The sequence below is a fragment of the Hoplias malabaricus genome, chromosome 8 (assembly GCF_029633855.1).
Source record: "Hoplias malabaricus isolate fHopMal1 chromosome 8, fHopMal1.hap1, whole genome shotgun sequence".
In the NCBI taxonomy this organism is placed as follows: domain Eukaryota; kingdom Metazoa; phylum Chordata; class Actinopteri; order Characiformes; family Erythrinidae; genus Hoplias; species Hoplias malabaricus.
In genome coordinates, this window is record NC_089807.1 from 45,506,263 (window position 1) to 45,530,357 (window position 24,095).

The 24,095-nt window shown below is 43.9% G+C and overlaps 3 protein-coding genes across 3 annotated transcripts; 1 reads left to right on the plus strand and 2 right to left on the minus strand.

The window, feature by feature from the left end:
- Positions 1-1,478: 1,478 nt before the first annotated feature.
- On the minus strand, positions 1,479-2,290 carry LOC136705433 (storkhead-box protein 1-like). Its single transcript, XM_066679000.1, has one exon. The coding sequence runs from the start codon at positions 1,838-1,840 to the stop codon at positions 1,502-1,504; it is 339 nt and encodes a 112-aa protein (XP_066535097.1). The 5' UTR covers positions 1,841-2,290; the 3' UTR covers positions 1,479-1,501.
- A 4,285-nt stretch (positions 2,291-6,575) lies between these two features.
- ing2 (inhibitor of growth family, member 2) lies at positions 6,576-12,717 on the minus strand. The gene is made up of 2 exons (XM_066679639.1): positions 12,405-12,717; positions 6,576-11,062 (listed from the first exon to the last, which is right to left on the minus strand). Exons 1-2 carry the CDS (start codon positions 12,541-12,543, stop codon positions 10,353-10,355), a joined length of 849 nt encoding a protein of 282 aa, XP_066535736.1. The 5' UTR covers positions 12,544-12,717; the 3' UTR covers positions 6,576-10,352.
- A 2,985-nt stretch (positions 12,718-15,702) lies between these two features.
- tmem134 (transmembrane protein 134) lies at positions 15,703-23,693 on the plus strand. Its single transcript, XM_066678243.1, has 8 exons — positions 15,703-15,899; positions 18,179-18,429; positions 18,691-18,758; positions 18,864-18,950; positions 20,041-20,117; positions 20,956-21,000; positions 21,362-21,415; positions 22,359-23,693. The coding sequence occupies exons 2-8, from the start codon at positions 18,223-18,225 to the stop codon at positions 22,439-22,441; spliced, it is 621 nt and encodes a 206-aa protein (XP_066534340.1). The 5' UTR covers positions 15,703-15,899; positions 18,179-18,222; the 3' UTR covers positions 22,442-23,693.
- The last annotated feature ends 402 nt before the right edge of the window (positions 23,694-24,095 follow it).

Sequence of the window (24,095 nt, forward strand, 5' to 3'; positions counted from 1 at the left end):
GCCTGTGTTACTGCTCCAGCCAGTCGTCACGTCTTCAAGGTAGCGCTGTGTAACCACTTACAACTTTATTATTTCTTTTTATTACTGTTACCACTGTATCTCTGTTTTATTTTTAGTAACGCTACATGTATTTTTTTGTGGGTGGGCATTGACTCGAGAAACAAACTTTTCAACTTACGAACCGGATCACGGAACGGATCAAGTTCGTAGGTAGAGGTTCCACTGTAATTGCGTGTAGGTTGTGCACATCCTCAGAAATTCAATGCTAGGTGCAGTACACATGTAGGGGGCTGTGCAGGCAAAAACCACATCACTATATCAGCAAGTTTTGAAAAAGGCAGTGTCAGAGCCAAGTCTGCAATTACCCACATGTTTCTCTAGTCTGCCCTCTAGTGGGAGCTTCCAGTTATAAGCATAGCACATATAAGCACAAAGTCGAGGGCTGCTCATAGAGTGTGTGAACAGTTATGTTTACGACACAGATACGGTTGTCTACGCGAAGGCATGGCCAAACAGTGCGTATATCTCTACCCTTAGGGTTAGATTTGAGGTTGGTGTAAGGGTTAATGTTAGGTTTGGTGTAGGGGTTAAGGTTAGGGTGATGGTGTAAGAGTTAGGGTTGGGATTAGGATTAGTGTTAGGCTCTCAGTGTCTTTAGAAAAGTCTACGTAATGTCCCCACAATTCACAGAAACAAGCCGTGTGTGTGTGTGTGTGTGTGTATTTACATGTCTGCATAGTCTGCATCTTATCAGCGCTGGGACGTCCATTTCAGCGCTTTCTCACCCTTGAGACGCTCCATTTGTCCACTACACATTAACCCTTTGTTGACCGAGTCCTGAACTCCCAGACAAAACTTTCAGGAGAAACACTGAGAACACAGACTCTGAGGTCTCTCTCGTGTGTGCACTTTCACCAGCGTTTAAACAAGAACAGTCCACAGCTGTAAGTGTGTGAGTGACAGGGTGAGTGTCTGATAAACAAATTTAAATCCATGTTAATACAACTTTACTGGTTTACATCTTTCTTTTTTTATTTTGGCAGGAATTTGTTTACGGAAAACCTTCCTCCCAAAAATCCATTTTCCCAGTTAACACTCAGTGGAATGTGCTAATCATTAACTGGCTTACGGTCTCTTTAAGGATTTGATATTCGTCAGTGTTTCCCTGTTTTTGTGTGTGTTTTTCTCCTCACGCTGACAACTTGCTGTTGTTGTTTTTTTTTTTTTTTTTTATTTGCATAATTCATTCATTCATTCATCCATCTTCCTTGTTAAGGCTTTAAGAGGCTAGATGCACTGGATCCAAAATCTGCAAGGTGCTTTAAGAGTGCATATCTAAGCATCTCGTGCCCCAACATAGCACCCCCTAGTGGTGGGGAGATATTTGCACTTTTAAAGTCTCTCTGATGCAGTGGATCTCGAAGTCACCCTTTGTATTTACAATTCTCTCCCACCTCTAGGGCTCTTTTAATCATCCCCCAAACATAGCACCCCCTAGAGGTTAAGAAGATATCAGTGTCCTGACAGACTCACCAATACACTGGATCTCAAATCCGCGAGGTGCTTTAAGAGCCCGTCGTGTCCAGCTCTCCCTCAGAACCTCGAGGTGCTCCTCTTTCCCCTGGATGAGCAGAACGTGCTCGTCGATCCAGCCGAGGAAGAAGGTCTCCTCCACGGCCTCGGTCACCTTCTTGTTCCAGAAGTGCTGCATGTTCTCAGCCTTGAAGTCGGCGAAGATCTCGTATCCCGTGTGTCTGTGCTGCGTCTCGTCCGGCAGCGTCCCGTCTCGCCGCAGGACGATGGCCAGCGAGTGAGGAGCGATCTGCAGGAACCTCTCCATGACCGACGCTGGCAGTGGTGACCATTCACACACGTTAAAAAAACCTTCACCAATGCTCCATCACCCGCTGTTCTAGATCACCTTCAACCTCCCACAGCTCCGGCTCCTCCTCATGGCTCCAGCTCCAGCTCACACACTTGCGATCTAGACCCTTGTGTACTTTGTAGTGCACTCTTTAAACACAGGTTAGTGTTTATAAGCAAAATGGTAACAGCAGCTAATTGAAAGCGATTAATTGTTCTTTTTTTCCTTAAGTTGTAAATAGACAATTGTAACCTAATAAAGCAAAGTGTGAACCAACGTCTCTGCAGTGACAAAATGCTGATGTCTCAAGATTGAAAAATTAAGGTAAGTCTTCATTTAAAGAGAATATTTACATTCAAATGCTAAAGTAAACGAGCTGGAAAAATCTGCAAAGAAGACGCACAAAGACACTTTACGCTTCTAAAACCGCAGATATTTTCACGTCCTGTGCCCAGAGAACTCATTTATCGTAACGGTCACAGTTCGCGCCGCGACCGTCAAGATCCAGAACTCACCAGAAGCGCCGGCCAAAATTCTAGAACAAAAGTACACACTAGCAAAGCAATTCATGTACGACGTAAGAAAACTCCAGGCAAAGTAGTTTGTAGTACGCAACTGCGCACTTGCTGAGTGTTCTCCAAATGTTCCACAGCGCACACAGGCGCTAGCACAGGAATTCAAGAACATAAGAAGAACCATGTGTGAGAACACACAGGCCAAGTGTTCTACAGTGCTCTAAGCACAGAAGCCAAACATTCTAGAACGCTGAAGCAAATCAGTCAGTAACTCTAGAACGCCAGTCCTTCTAAGCCAAGGGTTCTACAATGATAAGGGCATTTAAGCCAAGGGTTCTAGAAAGCTAGCACATCAAAGCCTAAGGTTCTAGATGGATGGGCACATAAACCTACGTTTCTAGAACTACAAAAACATCTAACATAATGGTTCTAGAACATGTCTAAGTCAAGCGTTCTAGAGTGATAAGCTCCAAGCCAAGGGTTCTAAAACAATAAACACTTACGAGCCAATGGTTCTAGAACGCACACACTCTCAACGCGTTTCAGTGAAGGGTCCTAGAACGCAAGTGCGCGGATGTTTAGGAGGAGAGCACGCGGATTGGAGCGCGACCCGTGGCGGTGATCTTCAGAAGCTGCCGGTCCGTGAAGCGCGCGGTTCTCTCTCCGCGCGCGTCCCTCGGTTCTCCTGTTCCTCTCCGCGGGGCCTCTCGCGCTCCTCTGTGACAACTCATGTGCCTGTCCTCCGTCAGGTCCGTGCGTGAGCCACCATTCCCACGCCCGGCGCGCTGTCTCTCGTGCAGAAAAACAAAAAAACAAAAACACAAACAGAAATCTAACAGCGCGTTTATAGCGCGAGCATTATGCGGATCAGCGCGCGCTCACCGAGCACCGCAATCGGGCAGGCTGCGGAGGGGGCGGGGCCTACACGCCAGTATACACGTGTACCACGCCCAATAGCTCTGTGATTGGATAGAAGCACCATATGGGGCGGAGCCAAACGAGCAGCGGTGAAGCATGAATCTGTTTATTATGTGACATAATAGACCGAGAGAGAGAGAGAGACTAAAAAAGAGACTGATTACTGACTATTATTCAATCATTCATTTATTCCTTCAACGTCTGCTGCGGCTTAATTAGAGGAGAGGTCTTGGAACAGGTTCAATCCACAGGACCGACAGAAAAAGTGGGAGAGGGGGAGTGAAGGAACAGCACTGTCTCCTCCTTCAACATCCACGGCTGACATACTCTTTAACAAGGCACTGAACCCACCCCTGGGTGCCGAGGTGGCTACCTGCTGCTTCATTTCTTTCTCTCTCTCTCTCTCTCTCTCTGTGTGTGTGTGAAGAACATTTCACTTTTTCTTCACAGTGACCTTCAGCAACACTGCCTGAAATACAATATATTTTTTTTATTAATTAATTCATGGTTGGTGCGGTGGTGCAACAGGTTGTGTCTTTGTCACAGCTCCAGGGTCCTGGAGGTTGTGGGTTTGAGTCCCACTCTGGGTGACTGTCTGTGAGGAGTGTGGTGTGTTCTCCCTGTGCCTGCGTGGGTTTCCTCCGGGTGACTGTCTGTGAGGAGTGTGGTGTGTTCTCCCTGTGCCTGCGTGGGTTTCCTCCGGGTGACTGTCTGTGAGGAGTGTGGTGTGTTCTCTCTGTGTCTGCGTGGGTTTCCTCCGGGTGACTGTCTGTGAGGAGTGTGGTGTGTTCTCCCTGTGCCTGCGTGGGTTTCCTCCGGGTGACTGTCTGTGAGGAGTGTGGTGTGTTCTCTCTGTGCCTGCGTGGGTTTCCTCCGGGTGACTGTCTGTGAGGAGTGTGGTGTGTTCTCCCTGTGCCTGCGTGGGTTTCCTCCGGGTGACTGTCTTTGAGGAGTGTGGTGTGTTCTCCCTTGGTATGTGAATGGGCAACTCAAAAAGTCTCCGTAGGTGTGTGTGTGTGTGTCGCCCTGTGAAGGATCAAAAATGGTCTGTGGAGCTTATCACTGGGCATGCCCTGGAGGGGACACCAGTTCATAACTGGAAAACACACTCTCACACATTTTAAATATTTTACAAAATAATAAAAATTTTAATTGCAGTTAGTTTACCATTTAGTGTTTTATGAACTTTTAAATAGAGCGTCTGTAAAGCACTATGAGGTGCATTTATATAAGGAAGGTGCCAATATATTTATTATATTTTAATATATTTAAAACAATTATTCTATTATTAGGTTATATGATAATATTTACTGTCATTTACTTATTATTATACCTAGCCATGTTTTTAAAATCATTATGAATACTTTATAACGAGTTATTAATGTGTTCATAGAATGTTACAGACATGGAAGTCACAGAGTCACCAAAAGTTTCTTCAGTTGATCCCAAAAAAATATCTAAGAGCTATTTATGTCCACATTTTTGGAACAGACAGGCGTGTAAAAGCACATCTCTTATATTAAATACGTTTAAATGTATTCGTTTGTTTGATTCTTTGTTTTATTTATGGACTTTAACTGCACCCTCCACTGCAGTTTCCCTGCGTTACCTTCCCTCAGCTTTTTTCCCGCCCAAAACACACAGGCCCCGCCCCTCTGCCCTCCCGCTTAATCTCATTGGCAACTCTGAGAAATCGGTTGCCATGGAGATGCCTTTGGACCGTACGCTCAGTGGCCATTTTAACAGAAACACTTCCACCTTGCTGCCTTGGGTTGCGTTCCAAAATAGGTCTATGCGCCCTACTCCCTTCATAGTGCACAATAAAGGCTCCTGAGGAAGGGAGGAATAAGGCTCAGGGCCAAATATAAACAGATTGAAAAAATAAAAATACCGTTTGGACATACATACAGCAATGAGCCAAAACATTAAAATGACTCATTGTTTACACACTCCCCGTCCATATTGGTGCACTTTTTAGTTGTACAATTACAGACTGCATTGCAACTGTTGCTCTGCATACTTGTTTTTCTCCTTCCATTTTCTCTAAGATGGGCACGCTTTGAGAGTATCTATCCACCTCCCCGGTTTGCTGTGTGTGTTGGGCGTCCTCTTCCCCAGGGTCCCGTCTCTCCGAGTGCATCGCTGACCTTCGAGGCTCTGATCACTGACCCCACGATTACAGGGTTACAGCAGTTTCGGAGCAACACAAACGTCACACGATCCCAGAGGCTCCTCAGGGGAGAGAGGCTTTTAGAGCGAGTGAATAGAGGGAGAGGGAGGTCTTTCTTTTTCAGACTGATGGGGATTAGCGGAACAATCCAAACAAATGAAGACAAACTGTTCGATGCCAAAGTTTGGGCGCCTCAGTGAAATGATATGATTTGTTGTGGTGAGTGAGTGAACCTGTCCAGAGGTGTGTGAGCGAGAGATTATGAGTGTTTGAAATTGTCCACAGGTGTGTGTGTGTGTGTGTGTGTAAAACTGTCCAAAGATGTGTGTGACAGTGATTGGGTGAGTGTGTGAAGCCCTGTGTTCTGGGTGTGTTCCCGTTTGACCACAGTGATTCTGGGTTAGCTCCGGACCCTAATCAGAATCAAGTGTTTAAAGGTGAACGAATGAATAATGGACTGTAAACAAAACCTCACTAGAACTTACTCTTCACTGCCATCTGCAGGAAGCAGAAGATTGCCTCAGCTCCAACGCCTGACCACAGCATTAGCCACGAGATAAACACAGATGGTCTGGTCACAGTGCCCCCTGCTGGAGGGGAGTGGGTGTATCAGGCACCGAGTAAACAATCAGTTGATGATGGAAACAGAAGTGGGTGAGCGTCAGGATCTGAGCCAAACTGTGGTGGTGACGTTTTATAAACACTTTCAGCGAGATGTGTTCTGACCCGGTTCTATCAGAGAAGTATTAACCCCTTCAGCAGTGTGTGCTGCAGTAGCTCTTCTGTGGGATGGGACCAGACCGTCACTCCCTCCTCCATCTGTGAGACTCAGGCCCCAGGGGCCCCAAGAGTTTTGGTGAAGCTCCGACCAAAACATTAGTCAATTTCAATTAATTACTACAGTGCCTTTAAAAAAAACCAAAACAAAACAAAAAAAAAAAACACAACCTGTTGGTGTCACAAAGCAGCTTCAAAAACATTGAAAAAAATAATTCATATTAAAATAATGAATTGGTGACAGTACCAGTAAACTCCCTCAAACCTGGAGGAAGAACCTCGGGAGAAACCAAGACTCACAGGGGGACAGTAGTAAACAATAATTTTAATTTAAAAACTGCAGGTAGATCATCACCATCACACTGTGAACCGCAGTTCCTTACTCTGACCTCCTGCTTCCAGCTCTTCACTCGCTGGCTGATGTTAAAATAATCCAGTAAGACAGGGTTAAGTTTAAGGAGTCATCAACAATTACACACAAATAAACCGTGATTAGAGACTTAGGCACAGGTTTATTTAAATATATGAAAAAAATAAAAACAAACAAAAAAAAAAGTCAGTCTTTAACAAAACATTACACGAGACAACGTCAAACTAAGAGTCCTTCTCTCGCTGGAAGACATTCGGAGAAATGACGTGTCCATATTTTTGTCAACACGTGAAATTAAATCAAAACAGAAAACAAAAACAACAGAACGTTGATATAACAATCATCAAACCCTGTGCGCGTCGATCATGTGCCGTTACTCCCTCTCCCCCTCACTGCGCTCCTCCCGCTACACAGCACACAACTCCATGAAAAAATAAAGTTTGAAAAATATCTTTTCCAATATCTTACAAACATTGATGGCAGTGTTCAGGGTCTTTTTCAATGTCCCTCATTCGCCCTGAAGCCAGAAAAAGCACCTGGAGGATCACATCGGTGTGGGAACGTTTTACTGTGTTCATAAACCTGACGTCACATCTGACAAACGCATGCAGAAACATGTCCAGAGGATTAGTCAGAGTGCCAGTTGTCGTTAACACTTTCTAAGATGAAAATAACTAATAATATAGATAGATGTTTCTATAGATGTGGCTTGTGCAATATGACGATCTGACTGACACTACACCGTCTTCCATGGTCTCCTTATCCAGTGACATTGACTCAGACTATGTTATATATTATAATCTCACATGTTCAGATCATTTTTTAGCTTATTCGTTCACAGAGAATGGGAAAACGTGAGCTGGGTCAGGGAAGGAGTTGCTTGAAAAGATTTCTTATGGCTGTGACCAACAACAGCTAAAAGCATAAAGGCCTGTGTGAAAACAGGACCCTCTTTAATTGACATGAACCCACTGTGGGCACAGACAGAGACACCAGGAGCTTCCACAGGCATCTGGATGATTTTGAAAAGATTTATCTTATTTCATTTTGCAAATAAATCTCTCTCTACACTTGGTATAATGAATTGCTAACACTGAATAATTTGTGTTCTTTTTTAAAATGTTCTGGCTGATTAAACTATTAAAAATAGGATTTGTTGTAATAAATCACAATCAGGATAACGATATTTTTCTAGCCTTATTTCAGCTGTCATGTAGTCATTATAGTTATAAGTTGTGCTTGTCAGAGTCACTTTAGAAAGTGTTGAAGACTGACACTTGATAAAAAAAAAGCCTCTATAAATGTTTATTTATGCGAATGTCATGAACAAGATGCTTGCGCAGCCTCATGAACGATGGTCTACAGTAAAACGTTAACCACTGGGTGAAGTGCATTAGGAAAACTTCGAAGGAGACTCACTTCTGAAATCTGGTCCAGTGTCGTCGGCACAATGCCCAGTTTTACACAGAGCCTGGAAAAACAAATTCTAACGGAATCTCAGTGGCTTTTGCTTTGTCTTTACTCCCTCCATCTTCCTCAAGACTGACCTACACAAGCTCCGCCCCAAAACATGCTTTCATAGCAACCATCAGGTTTTTACAAGCTTTTTAACCACTCCGAGAAACTGCTTCGTTATCTTCTCAAAACGATCGACAAAAGCTCCTTTTTTTTCACCATATGGGAGAGCTGTTATACTTCCACCTAGTGGCCTGAGTGAAAATCCATAGTACCACTTTACGGAGGATAATCTGGTTCACTCAAAGCATCTCCAGAGTTGGACTTTATTTAAAAGAAAAAAGTGAAAATAAATGATCAATTTCATGAATATTGGTTATTTTTGGGAGGTAAATATTATTTACTGTTCCTTTAAAGTGTATGGAACTTGAAACGGTCCAAAACACAAACCAAAGCAGAACCATGCACGTAAAAACAGTGTTTCTGCTTTGAGTGCGAGGCTTTTGCAGGCCTTCACAGTAGGTCTAAAATAAAATAAAAAATAATAATAATAAAAAAAAAAACCACAAACTGGATTCCTCTAACGTTCTGTGAAACTTCTATCTACAGTCTTCTATGAAAGAATGCATTTGAGGGTGGAGCCTTGAGAAGATCAATCTAAAGACTTTCAACACAACATTTAAATCACACTCAGGGAGCGCTGACAATAAATAAACGTGGGAATAGAAGGCAGAGGAGTCAAAAAGAAAACCTCAGTCCGGTCCAGAGTCTGTTTCCTTGACACTGAGCTGCACTTGTAAATGCAGATGAGTGAAAGCCTAAGATCCAGGAGGATTTCCACTACAGCTGCACAACATGGCATTTCATCACTATCACTGCACCGACCTTCATCACACTTATTACAGGAGGAGTGGCCAATATGGCGGTGTCAGAAAGTGCGTAAACACCATTTATTATTAATAAACTCAGCTACTTTAAACTCCAGCCAATGTGGACACACTACAGTTGGACATGAGCCTAAAATCACCATTTCTAATGACAAGAGTCCACCAAAGTGGTTTAAACTCCCTCACAACACTGCGCTCTGTAAAACTGGAACCGTTTTCAGGAGCGATGGAGCTCCATCCAACGCCTCTGACTGACTCAGCCATGTTTTAAAACACCCAGCATTTTCTGTCCATATTGTGCAGCCCTAGTGTGGCACGGTCACTTGCACAAGTTTACACACCTCTGATCAAATTAAACTGTACATTTTCCAACCTTACACCACAAGTTAACACATCCTCGAGAGGGAGACCTGAAGTGCACAGTCTCTGCCTATTTGCTGAGTTTAACAGAGCAGGGGACATGTGACACACAAAAACAGGCAACATCTTATTTTCACAGTCAGGGAATTACACCCAAAAATTACAGAAGAAGAAAAATGTAAATGGAGCTTAGAGGAACAATGTTAAATCCAAAGCCCATTTGCAAACACAAATGTTTGAATCATTTGTACCGAACATTACCCGTTACTCATACACAGTCCGGGTGAATTCAGAATGCACCCGTGTGAACAGAGCCGGTAATGTTCCAGAGACTTCACAGTGAATTCATGCCATGCCTCCTGCAAACAAATGTACAGGCCCCTGTCCAAACCACACCAAACAACTCCAGCTGTAAGAACCTGTCTGACACTGAGAATCTCCAGCTGTACCCTACATATGTAAAAGGGCAACTCTGGAAAAAATCCGGACCTGATTCTCTGGACATTTTCCGTAGTTCATTTGTAAAATTAGCTCCGATCTTGGACTTGTGAAATTTTTACATTAAGAACAGCTGAGGTTTTTGAACTATGACAAATATTACAAATGAGAATAAGGGGTCTATACATCGGCTATTGTCTCCTGGAGATCACAGGTTCGAAATGACCCCACTCTCTGTGTGGGTAGGACAGGCACCTCAGTGAGCGCTCAAGGAGACTCACTGAAAAAGATGGAATTAAAAATAACTAATAATTGGAGGAAAAAGGATAAATGTTTAAAAAAAGGGATAAAAGGGTTGTGTTTTGACAGTGACTTTGTTAAATTCAGCAAATACTCTGTATACCTTGTGCATTAAAGTCTTCCCACATGATACAACATGAGTGTAATATTCCCAGAAGGTGTGTATTATGTCAAAAATAAAGCAAACTAGCCGCACAATTTAACCCTGAGGCGCCAAAACCTTCTCATCCGACCCGTTCCAAGTGAACCAGAAGAGGCCTGTCTTTTCTAAGAGTGTCTTTCCAGGTTCTCCAGGGCACTACCTGGACCTGCGGTCCTTCTTGGGCCGCTCTGCGCTCTTGTCCATGGTCTTTTCGCTGTCTCCCCGACATTTGGGGCAGTACCACTTGCCCTTGGGTTTGTAGGTGAGTCCGACACAAGAGAAGTGGAACCACTCGATTGGGCACTGCTCGTTGTCACAGCCAATCATCTCTCCGTAAGAGACCTGCTCGCAAAGGCAGTACGTGGGCTCGTTCGGGTCGATGGTGAACTCCACTGGCGAGGCCTCACGCTCCTGCTTAGCCTTGGATCTCTTTTTCTTCTTTGCAGACTTGGACTTCTTCTCTCGAGGCGGTTGCTGCTGAGAGGCTTCGTCGCAGAGATCCTCCAAAGCTCCGTTGGCCCCGAGGCACGAGTCTCGGCTCTCGCTGTTCCTGTGTCTCCGAGGTCTCCGGGAAGACGAGCGCTCGGGAGCCACGTTAGCAGAGGCTCCTCCCGTCTCGTGCCGAGGCTTTTCGGCCGATCTCTCCGCCTCTCCGGCCTCGAGGAAACACGGCGAGTGCGCCTCCATCTGCCTTGAGCGGTTCTCTACCAGTTCGGCCATCTGCGTGACCACCGTGATCTTCTCATCGCCGAGCTCCTGGCTGCTGATCAGCGCTCGTTGCAACTGCAGCTGGAGGCGCTTCTTCTGGCCTCCATCCGACTCCTTTTTATACCTCTCAAACACCTCGTCCACCTCCTTCAGGATCTCTGTGTGTGTGTGAGAGAGAGAGAGAGAGAGAGAGAGAGACAATTCATTTTGTTAGGCCAACCTATAATGTCAACCTAATACAAAAATAAATAAAAGAAAGCAGTGAGGGACTTGAGGGAAGGAAATGGAGAGAGAGTGAGAGAAAGATGGAAAGAATGGCGACAGAATGACAGAGTTGAGAAGAGACTAAATAGAAGAGAGAGACGGAGAACACAGTAGGAGGGGGGTTTCGAGTTTGTAACTTCTAGGCTCATCATCAGAAGTGGGTTTTCTTGCTCTTTAAACCAGGAACTCTTAAAAACAGATTTATCAATTATTATATTTGAAATTTTGGCCAAAGTGTCTCTGCCTGCTACGTTTGTTGACTTTTTTACAGTGTAGTTCAACATTACCACACAGTCAAAGCAACAGCACAATGTCATATTATCAGCTAATGATTGACAGCTTTAACAGAGTCAGTAAAGAAGCACTGATCGAGTTTTAAAGAAACAGTTTGTTCTGAATGGAGTGTTTTTAACAATTTATTACACATTTCTGGGGGGGGGGGGGGGGGGGGGGGGGGCTAACAGGATACAATATAAAGCATTTGTACAGCTTCATCACACACAAAGCTCATCTAGATCAGGATTACTCAATATCTTTTGTTATTTACTTTAAACTCTTCTTCCAGTACAATCTAGAGCTCTGGAAAATCACAGAAACATTTTATGCCACATATAAAATACATAAACACCATTTACAATCTGTGATAAGTAAATATAAGTTGTGTTTATTAGATTATAAACATCATTAAAGTAGTTTATTACTCAGGAATCAAGTCTACATTACACGAAATCAGCTTCTCGTTGGAATTCTCCGTTCCACCTTAAAATGGTGCAGAGGCTCCTATTCTAGCAGCGCGTTATTTAAGGCGGAACAGAGAGTTATAACTTCAGCTCATCCCACAGTTCCGATTCCCGCTTCTGTCGTTAATTAAGACGTTCATAGCGGAGTTACTTTAACGGTTTCAAAAAACGAAGTCTTTTTAAGTTTGTATTTTCCACGTTATATTAACACGAGTCGTTATAACAACAACGAAAAACCACAGTAAAAGCAGAAGGTGGACTCAGGAGGCAAAAGAGGCAAAATGGCTGACTGAGAGGAGGAAAGAAGGGAAAGGTTTTAAATGTAGAACTAGATAAGAAAAACGAGGACAAGGTTAAGAAAGTCGACTTAAATCTGTAGTCGGTCTGCAGGCGTTGGAGAATGTGGTGCCAGGGCTAACAACGGAGCAGTAAAGACAGAATCTGGAGGGTGTTTCTGACACATTTAAGACACAGGTTCCCTCAAAAGACCGCATACCTTGATATTTGGTGTCTATCTCTCTCAGCAGTGAGACGTTTCTCTGGATATCCAAAGGAAGAGACTCCACACACTCCAAATAATCCTCCACGTAGCTGACCAGCTGCGATTTCTCCACGCTTGCATAGTGCCCTAACATCGTGATAATAAGGCATTCAACACCGCAGCGGGTCGCAAAAGACAAAGGAAATTAGATACGAAGCGATCTGAGGGGGTTTTAATCGAAACAAATTAAATTAAACCCACTCTCCGGCTTTCCCAGCTGCCATGAACTCCCTTAAAACAAAACTCAACCCACTGCGCATGCGCCACAGCAGCCATTCAAAGCCAAAGCACTAAATGGCGCGCCCGCCTTTTATTTTATTTTCATTCCACACCCGTTTCCAGACTATTCCCGCCTTTCCAGCTCTCTGACTGGACAGTATCTCAAACGTTTATCTGTGATTGGCTAAAGCGTCCCGCGTCCTCTGCTGTGATTGGCTACAAACGCGCAGTCAATGCTGGGAACATCAATGGAAAAGTGGCTGTGTGTACATCGATCATTACCACCTTTCGGTTTCTACTCTCACTGTTCATTCCTTCAGCTGCACTGACCACACAGCAGCACTCCGTAGTTCTACAGTTACAGACTGTAGTTGCTCTGAATACTTTGTTTGCCCACGTTCATCCTGTTATTTAATGGTATGGACCCCCCATAAAGCAGAGGATGACGGTGGTGGGTCATTCTAAGTGCTGCAGTGAAACTGACGGGGTAGTTGTGTTTTATTCACCCATCCAGGTCAGGGTTGAGGGGTCCAGAGCATACTCAGGACCCTCACTATATCAAAAGAATTATTTTCTCCTGAGATTGATGCCATTTTGTGAAGGTTTGATGGCATTCAGCCACAAGAGCATAAGTGAGGTCATGTACTGAAAAAACGCCACTCCAATTCTTCTCAATACTTGGCTTTGTAAATATTACATGTGCACATCCTGAGATTGGGGGATTATTTTAAAAAGCCCTTCCGTGTAAATCCAGATTTTAATCTTCTTCTTGTGTGTGTGGTGGTGTTTAGCCTTTTTAGCATAAGCATAAACTGAGTGAATATGCGATTAAGCCCCGTGGCTGAACATTGCTGCTTTGAAACTTCAGCGTTTTCAACACAAATTCAGACAGACAGAGTTTCACACCTCACAAAAAAAGTGTGCGCAGTCTGAGATTGAGCCCCGTTCTGTTGGAGTGTTATTACACTACCCGCTATTTCTCTAACTATGACGAATGCGGCGCTGTTGAGCCCTGCTCGGTCCACTCTCCGAGGAGAGAGCACGTCTCAGCGGTATTCACTCTACAGCGCGCTTTCCGCGTATGGGCGGTGCATCTCTGCTCGGTGTCCGGGGACTTTCCCCTAAGCATCAGTTGGAGAAACTGAGTTCTCAGTGAGTAGCTTAGATCGCAGGAATTCAGACATGCGCAGATTGTACGGTTTGTATACACTTTATTTAAAAGCCAAGGAAAATCTATGTGTTTAAAAGATGGTGAGGCAAAATGTTCTTTTTCAGTAGTTACTTAATTTAAAATATTGTTGAGGGTTATGCTAATACAGGTGTATTTATTTAAGGATTTTTGTTTATTTCTGTGCTTTTAGCGCCCGTTTCCCAAACGCGCGGCGGTTATGCAAATAAAGTACGTCGCGTCACCGAATAAAGCGCTGCTATTGGCTACACTTAATATGTATTAAAAGTCCTGCAGTGGCAAGACTGAGAAACACACACAAACATACAAAAGAGAGAGAGAGTGTGAATGAAAGGACTTTAATATCTTTCATTTAATCCTCAGTTATGAATAATTAAAAGGAAAAGGGTAAAAATGAAAAATTCTCTTGTTAAAGGAGCAAGTAATTTTATTTCATGTTGTAACTAGAGTTGTTCTGTGTCTATTATGGAGATCCTCAAATGCAAGCAGAAACTATTCAGTGCTTTTCAATGTTTTCTTCCACTTACTGAGTAAATAAACTGGGAACATTTTAATTAGATTTTGAAATCTTTATCACTGCCACAAAAGCACACATTTCTGTCCCACATTCATCCCTTGAATAACAGGGGTCCCTTTATTTTGCAAAACAAACATATTCACCACCCACTCCACCCAGAAATGTCTGTGTGTGAGTGTGTGAATCTGTCCACAGGTGAGTGTGTGCGAGGGAGTGAGTGTGTGAATCTGTCCACAGGTGAGTGTGTGAGAAACTGTGTGAGTGTGTGAATCTGTCCACAGGTGAGTGTGTGAGAGACTGTGTGAGTGTGTGAATCTGTCCACAGGGGAGTGTGTGAGAAACTGTGTGAGTGTGTGAATCTGTCCACAGGTGAGTGTGTGAGAGACTGTGTGAGTGTGTGAATCTGTCCACAGGGGAGTGTGTGAGAAACTGTGTGAGTGTGTGAATCTGTCCACAGGTGAGTGTGTGAGAGACTGTGTGAGTGTGTGAATCTGTCCACAGGGGAGTGTGTGAGAAACTGTGTGAGTGTGTGAATCTGTCCACAGGTGAGTGTGTGAGAGACTGTGTGAGTGTGTGAATCTGTCCACAGGGGAGTGTGTGAGAAACTGTGTGAGTGTGTGAATCTGTCCACAGGTGAGTGTGTGAGAGACTGTGTGAGTGTGTGAATCTGTCCACAGGGGAGTGTGTGAGAAACTGTGTGAGTGTGTGAATCTGTCCACAGGTGAGTGTGTGAGAGACTGTGTGAGTGTGTGAATCTGTCCACAGGGGAGTGTGTGAGAAACTGTGTGAGTGTGTGAATCTGTCCACAGGTGAGTGTGTGAGAGGGAATGAGTGTGTGAATCTGTCCACAGGTGAGTGTGTGAGAGGGAATGAGTGTGTGAATCTGTCCACAGGTGAGTGTGTGAGAGACTGTGTGAGTGTGTGAGAGACTGGGTGTGTGAGTGACTGGGTGAGTGTGTGAGACTGTCCACAGGGATGTGTGTGTGTGTGAGTGACTGGGTGAGTGTGTGAATCTGTCCACAGTTGTGTGTGTGAGTGACAGGGTGAGTGTGTGTGAGAGAGACTGTGTGAGTGTGTGAAACTGTCCACAGGTGTGTGTGGATGGACTGGGTGAGTGTGTGAGACTGTCCACGGGTGTGTGTGTGTGTGTGAGAGAGAGAGAGTGAGTGTGTGAGTGACTGGGTGAGTTTGTGAAACTCTCCACGGTTTCTTAAAAAAACGAAGTATTTTAGCAACAAGCCCCTCAAGAAAGTCCTCAGTATGATTTCCGTGCACGTTACACCCGTGTATCATTTTGTACTCCTCCGCTCCACTGGGGGGCGCTCTAATGAGAGCTCTACATGGAGAGAGGAGACGAGTTTTAGAGAAGTCCTTCCCTGAGTTCGGAGTTTAAAACTCTTTTAAATCTCTTAGTTTATATACAGTTGTTTTATAGAGTGTTTTTTAAACTCCGGTTTAGAAGATTAGGAGCAGAGAAATGGCCTAACCCTGGGAAACCCGCCCGAGAAACGACGACACGTCGGCAGTAAGTAACTCGGTGAAGCGCTGAACTCCGGACGGATTAAAATGTCCAAAATGACGGAGTTTACCGGAGTTATAAACAATGCCTTACAGTTTTGTTTTTTAACATTCGTTATTGTAGAACTAGGTTCATTTGAGCGCAGTTCAGTGTTGTTAAATGTAGTTTTAACGCTCTTAATATCCTCATAGCTGTAAATAACGGAACTAATTTAATAAACAGCTGAATCGACTCAGTCTTCAACAACAACAGCTAAATACCGCACAGTCTCAGCACACAGCAGACACGGCTCTGCCAGATATCCTTTTAAAAACACACTAATACTTAATAATGCGGGGGAAATACATATTTAACACATGGGCACGAGATGTGTACCTATATTACCTCCGGGCCTTTTTAAATCGTTCCCAATCATTTAATCATGCTTTGGAATATTATATGTAATGCGTGAGAACGAGATATTTTAACTTTGGAAACGACTTAAGGCATATAATGAGATTAATTAAGAATTAATTTCCCAACATATATTATATAGTAATTCCCATGTTGTTAATTGTCCCCACATTTTGTAGGTAATTCCATTTATTTTAAAGTAATGTCATGAGCAGGTTTCCATAATATTTGACATTAAAATGTGTTTATTAAAATAATTCAGTGGCCTTCACTGCCCTCAGGACGCTGTCGGCTGGATGTTTTTGGTCGGTGGACTGTTCTCAGTCCAGACACTGAGGGGTTTAAAAACTCCAGCAGCACTGCTGTGTCTGATCCACTCTACACCAGCACAACACACACTAACACACCACCACCACGTCAGTGTCACTGCAGCGCTGAGAATGATCCACCACCACGTCAGTGGTCCTGAACATTTGAAGAACAGGGTGAAAAGAGGCTAATGAATCATTCAGAGCGAGTGTAATTGTAGAACTACACGTCGCTCCTGTACGGTTGTTTTGAAGTAGTGGTGTGTTTAATTGTGACGTTAATCAGAAAGGTAAATACACAAAACACTTCAGAGAGGATTTGCTGAAAAGTCAGAGACCAGGGGCGATAAACAGAGCAAATGAATAGTCCAGCTCAGTCAGGATTTGGAACTGAGGAGCTCCTCCTCGGACTCAGAGATAAGGATTCGTTAAAAGATCGTTTCTCCTGACCTCATTCCTCACGCCTATCCCTACTTTTCCTGAAGATCACAGACATGAAGAACAGCACACGGGAGTTCACGCTCACCAATATGCAGTCGAACAAATGTAGTAATAATAATAATAAACTGGGCTTATTACATGTGTGTGTACGGGGATGTGTGTGTTTACCTGGTGGTGTTTTTACAGCCTGGAAACACAGTGAGAAATGGTCAAATGGAAAACGGATTCAAAACAGATGCAGAAATTCCTCCGCTGCCAAGAGAAGATTTGGCAAAGATTTGTCTTCTGCTCAGTGTTTGTAACAAACTGTGTTCTCTTGTGCTGTGACTATTGTCATGTCTTAGAACATCTCGCACTGTTTGTATTCATTAGATGCCTTTGGTTCATACTGTGTTCACACTTGAAACAAACCACACCAGAGTATGTTTAGAAACAGGATGACACCTGCCTGCTCTGGTTTTCCCGGGCCGCCTTTTTTTTCCCGAAAGGGTGCGTTCACACTTAATCTAACAAACTGCACTAAAAAAGCAATGGCACCAAGGTTCTTTTTAATTTCAAACCTGAACACACCCTAAATGATCTAGCTACATCATCAGTTTGTGGAACAGCTCCCAGGGCTTGTGTTATTAGTCCCAGAAATGTCTTCACCCTCTTCCAGAACCTGTGTCCATTCCCCATGGCCAAACAGAACCCTGAAAGTGGGCGGAGCATCTGGACAGTGTGTCATGTGATGCTGATGTAAACGAAACAGAGCAGTAGTAGCATGAGCTACAGGTTCTGCCCCATCTTCTCAGAATCTGAGTTTATTGAAATAAACAGAGGCGGTGTTTAGCGGAACGTTGGAACCCCGTTCCATGCTGAGAAATCCCTCTGCAGCCGACCAATCAGAGCTGTCTGTGTAGTTTGACTAGAGCTGACTAACTCCGCTCATATGTTGCAGTGCAGCACAAAGGGTAACCAAACTCATCTTGGGTTCTCCAGTTCACCGGGTCTCTGCGCAGTTTGAAACACTGTGACGCAGGGATTTTCTGTAGCTGCGTGGAATTTCTTTACAGAGGTGATGATGGGAACCAGGAGTCACAACAAAACAACATCTTGAACCTTTAAGTTAATTAACGTAATTATTTTGTCTTTCAAACTCAGTGATCGCTGGTCGTCACGCAGTGAGCGTCTGAGGGTCCGTAACCATGGCGACGCAGTTCACCATCGATGATGCGTTCTCATTGGAGGGGGATGATGAGGGGGTGGGTCCAGAGGGAGGTCTGGACGGATGGAAGGGTCGAGAGAAAGAGCGAGACGGAGAGATGACGTTCGGGCCGCTCTCCTTCACCAAACCTCAGAGTCTTCCTTCAGCGTCGGGAAACTCCAACGACCACAGCAACCTGAAATACCAGGTAGAGGACGGGCATGAAAGGGTCCATACCTTGGAAATTTACACAACTTTATTTAATTAATTCTGCTGAGGTCTGCTTGATGTTGGTGATGTTTTATGAGGCAGAAAGAGTAGAAGTAGCATCAGACAATCCAACAGTTCCCAGGTGGTTGTTATGCTGCTGCTAGGTGGCTGCTGTTGTATCTCGGGTAGTTTGTAGCTGCAGTGTTGCTGTGTCACCCTCCGCACAGTTTTACATACTTTGACTTGTTTTGATTCACAGAACCTGGAAAACGAAGAGGCCCTGGGCAGCCCCGTGAACTCCACCTTTAATAACTTTTTCAAAATCAGGTCTGAATGAAAGTTATTTACCTGTGTTTGTTTATATTTGTTTACAGCTGAAACTCTTTTGTCTGTTGTTTTGTTTTTCTGATCCTGATCAATGCTGTGTTGCAGTGACCCGGCCACTTTGTCCTACTGCAGCTCTCAGTGGTCCTTCAGCACGCTCAGCTCCGTCACACAACTGTCTGCACGATGCTGCGGGTAAACACACACACACACACACACACACACATTAATGTGCACTCTATAAAGGTGTGTAGAAACCCTTTATATTTATGGCACATTTCCACTGCATTATACCTGCTCTACTCTGCTCTGGTCCCTGGTTGGTTTTCCACAGCTCCCCCCTGAAATGTATCAGTGTCGTCTCTAACCCCGTCTCTAAGGGGAACAGTGGGCTTTGGAAACCACAACAACGGCGGTGGTAACGTTAAGCGGTGTTTACTCATGGTGTATCGGCGTGTTGTTGTTGTTTGGGACTGAACACAGCTCCGTCATCAGTTCAGACAGATCAATAGAGTTTGTTCCTTCCTTGTTGCAGCGTCCAGCTCTCGCTGGATTCTTTCTTCGGCCACCGATCCAAGGAGCGTTTGAGCCTCTTCAAAAGACCACGGCGTCATTTTACGAGTTACCGTCGTGAGTCGGATAAAAACAAACGTGATCTGTGCTGCAGCTGGAGATTTTACAGATGGAGAGTTGGTGCTGGTCGTCTGCGTTGCGTGGCGTAGAGTGACGACTCTCTCTGGACGATCAGCGCTCTGCAAGGTTTACACGCCACGGTTTAGTCCCTACTCGACTCGCTCTGAACCACGAGAGAACAGCCACTGAACAAGAACCCGCCTCCAGAACCAGAACCTGATTCACCTGGTGGAGGAGGAGGAAAGCAGAGTCAAGTCGAGTGGGGGCCCTGCAGAGAAAAAGTGCATGGCAGACTCCTCCCAAAGGGCTTTTGATTGAGTGTCACTGCACAGTGCTGGCGGCTTTATACCGCTTTGGCTCACCCCTGCCGTTGGGGATGGTGGGCTTGGCCTTGTGCAGCTGCTCCAGCGTCCCCAATTATTTTAATGCTATTCTAAAGTGCATGCACATCATCCTCCTCCTCAGTGGATAAACCTTAAAACAGCTGTGTTCACTGATTATAAAGGGGTCTCTATCTAAATTAGGATACCTATTAGCTGTAAGATGCCCACATCCCCACATGATTGCTTCTGTAAAGCACACGTCTTAGTACTTGGAGTTTGGTCTTGTGCTGAATGTGTGTGTGTGTGTGTGTGTGTGCGCCTGTTTTCAGGTGGACATCTCATCCTTTAATAAAGAAGAACAGGAGAGTGGTGCTGGCCTCATTTCTCCTCCTCATCACTGGAGTCGGTAAGATTTCATGTCTGTTTTACACATCTGTATTTTGTTTCTGGGGCCTTTCATTTTAATTTAATGTTAATTTAATGGCCTGTATAAAGCCAACTGTGCACAGTTTTAAAAGTTACATGTTCCCCCACGACTGGCGTCCCCTCCAGGGTGTATTCCCGCCTTGCGCCCGATGATTCCAGGTAGGCTCTGGACCCCCCGCGACCCTAAATTGGATAAGCGGTTACAGATAATGGATGGATGGATGTTCCCCCACGTCTCCACAGTGGAACACAATTTGTGTTTCTTAATGAAACGTCTGTGTTGTTTGGTCCAAACCCCACGAGCCCCACAGCAGTGTTCTCCCCCTGTGTAAACAGCCCTTTCATCGCCTGCTGTTTATATGATAATAAGCCACAGTTCTCAGTGTGGCACAACAATGCTGCGCAGTTAGTGTTCTCCTCTGAGCGTGTTGAGCCCCTGGGATTCGGTGGTGTAGCAAAGCATTCGCTTAAAGAACAACTGTTCTTTAAAATCTTTCCGTCCCAATGTTGTTTTCTGTGGTGTACAAGAGTGTCTCCAGCGTGTTCATGGTTTTGAATGTGTTTTTACATGTAGATCATTTAAAGAGGTCAGAGCTGAAGCTACAGATTAATATCAGAGAAAACCTAAAGACGGTTCCTCCTCCTCCTCCTTCAGGACGAGGTTTCAGTAACTCAGCAGCCGTTCAGGAACAACCTGGTTTTATTGACGTCATTTTATTGATTTAGTTTTTTTTTATTGACTTCAACTTTGTCCCTGAACTCACATGACTGCCCCTGCTGTGATAAGTTAATTAACAACCACTCTCTCTCTTTCTCAGCCCTCATTTTCACAGGCATTGTTGTGGAGTTGAACCCAAGTGCAGGTGAGACTGAATATTAATTACCGAATGCGAGTGAGCAGTATTTTCAGAATATTTTTAATAGTAATTATTTTTGGACTGGTTTCTCCAGCCGGGTTTAAACCTATTCCAGGGAAATCAGCTCTTTTACATTTATGTCTATAAGATTATGCATATTTAATAAGTGTATGAGTTGCAGTAACGATGCACAGATTTCTCAGCTCAGCCTCAGGAATGAGTCCAGCACTGTTTTTCATCCTCCTAAGAAAACTGGAGTGAGCGTCAGGGGCAGCTTTAAACACACCTGCTTATGATGTGTGTGTGTGTGTGTGTGTGTGTGTGTGAGTGAGACAACTCAACTGTTTTATTTTTTTTTTCTTGACAGATGTTTCAAGTGCAATTTTCTTTGTCTCTGGATTTCTCCTCTTTATTCCTGGTGGTACGTTCTTCTCTCGTTTGTCTCTCGTCTCCACAGTGGAACACAGTTCTGTTTCTTAATGAAATGTCGAGGACCTGCTTTGGTCCAGATCTTCCATTTCAAGTTATTTAAAAAATTCTATATATATTTCTCTGGACCCACCGTGACCCTGAACTGGATAAGGGTTACAGATAATGAATGAATGAATATATTTATACACACAGGGGTTGGACAGTGAAAGTGAACCCCCTGTCATTGTAGTGTGGGAGGTCTCATGGCTAAACTGGAGCAGCCTGGTGGACAATCTTCATTAACTCCACACTGCACCAGTAAGACCATGTGCATCCAATGGTTCAAACACTGTGTCCTGAAGGCGGTGCCGTGTATCAGGACGACAACGCACCAATACACACAGCGAGACTGGTGAAAGACTGGTTTGATGAACATGAAAGTGAAGTTGAACATCTCCCATGGCCTGCACAGTCACCAGATCTAAATATTATTGAGCCACTTTGGGGTGTTGTGGAGGAGCGAGTCAGGAAACGTTTTCCTCCACCAGCATCACGTAGAGACCTGGCCACTATCCTGCAAGAAGAATGGCTTCAAATCCCTCTGACCACTGTGCAGGACTTGTGTATGTCATTCCCAAGACCAACTGACGCTGTATCGGCCGCAAAAGGAGGCCCTACACCAGACTAATACATTACTGTGGTCTAAAACCAGGTGTTTCACTGTCATTGTCCAACCCCTGTGTGTGTGTGTATAAAATGTGTGTGTGTTGCATTTAGAAGTTAAGAGCTAACTCTCCCTAACCCTAACCCTAGCTAACTCCCCCATTGCAGTGTTAAATTTTGCTGACTTCATTTCTGATACAAAGCTGTACAGATATTAGGATAAAAATGCCATTTAAATTGTCATGTATAATATTTAAATAACTTTCTTCCCTTCTCTCTCTCTCTCTCAGTTTACCATGTGATCTATATAAGCTGTGCTGTCAGGGGACGGCGAGGATTCAAGTTTTTTTATTTGCCGTATTTTGAGAAGTGATGAGCCGCTTTTTTTTTTTCATCAGGGAAAACGGAGGCCACCGATTGGCCTTTTGTACATTTTTGGACGCCAAAAAAAGCAGAGATGATATGAAGTATGGAGAGCTTTATGTGTACAGTCTCAGTTTTGAGTGAGTTTTGAAGCCTGTGTGATTCTGGAAATGTTGTGAGCTGAATCCTTTGAGCAATGCCTGTCCAAGTCCGTGGATTTCAGGATACAGACATTTAATTTGCACATGAATGGATTGTGAGTCCGTAAACAGCCTTAAGGGCGGTTTATTCATTTCGGTTCATTTATTTCCACTTTTACAAGGCAGCTGTGAAGCTGAGTCTGAATTTCTTTGACTGATTTAGTTTTTATTTCACCTCAGTTTTCAGTAGTTTTTTCACTTTAACGCATAGATGAAAATACTGACGCTATTGACCTTAAATCTTGAGCAGTTTTTATAGCAGTAAATGAAAATAATCATCTCTCACATAAATCTCCTTCATGATACAGTGAGGTTAATGATCTTAACGCATGCCGTTGTCTGAACAAAACGTTCCGTCTCCATTTGTGTACCTGATGTGTAAACCCTGCTGGTGTTCACACTGCTCCAGAGCGACGTAAAGGAGCCATCGGTCTAAACACACATTTATGAAAAGGAACCAAATACTTTTGTTGTCTCTGAATGAAGCAGATTACGCTCCGCACAGAATCTCAGACACATCCGGGCCAGTAGGTGTCAGTACTACGGCTGCTGGGTGACGCAAGTAAGAATCACTGGACAAAAAGGCTCCTTTTAAAGAAAATCTGATTTCATTAACAGAGAGATTGAAGGTTGTTTTTTGGAGACGGTTTTGTTCAGACGGTGATATCAGGTAAATGCAGAGTGACAGCCTCGTTTTTTCTGAAGCCAAATCACAGATGAAATCTCCATCAAAATATATTTTTCCTGCACTGTTATTTTCTTTAATGAACTAATACCACTAATATTTTGAACCACTGTAAAATCTCAGCGCTCTTCCAGTCGACGGAAGTGTGGAAGAGGTGTTGTTCATGTTTTGTAATTTTTTTTTAATCATTGTGACACTACAATAAACTTGTTTTTATATGTTGCTTTTAAAGGTGCCATCACTCGTTCTGCTCTCGAAGCTCGGAGCCTGGTTGAGTTCATGGAATCAGATTTGTGCCAAAAAAGAAAAACACTGAGGGGAAAAAAAACACTGAAACAAATACATTTTTCAGATGTAAAAACTTTACAAAGTCTGTTAATGGTGTGAACTCCTTCTGGGCTGCGGTGTCTCTGCAGCTCTCTTCATACTGGAGCTTTTCTTAAATGTGTGTGTGTTACAACCCAGCTTCAGTCCCAAAAGTCAGAGGCACAGCACTTATTTTATTCACTGGGACATTATACATGCCACTGTTTAATTTTATTAGAAATCCTGCACAAAAATTCATTCTACAATATTCACTCATTCATTCATTCACAAACACAGGCACCACTCGACAAAACCAGGCATCTGTTCCCTTCAGCACTGTGCAAAAGTTGTAGGACACCTGAGAACGTGACATAAAGCTACTTCAGTGTAGAATTAACTGATTTACTATAATTCATCGTATTTTATTTAATCTGGGGGTGGGAGGCTACTTTTCAGGGTAGTGCTTATTTATT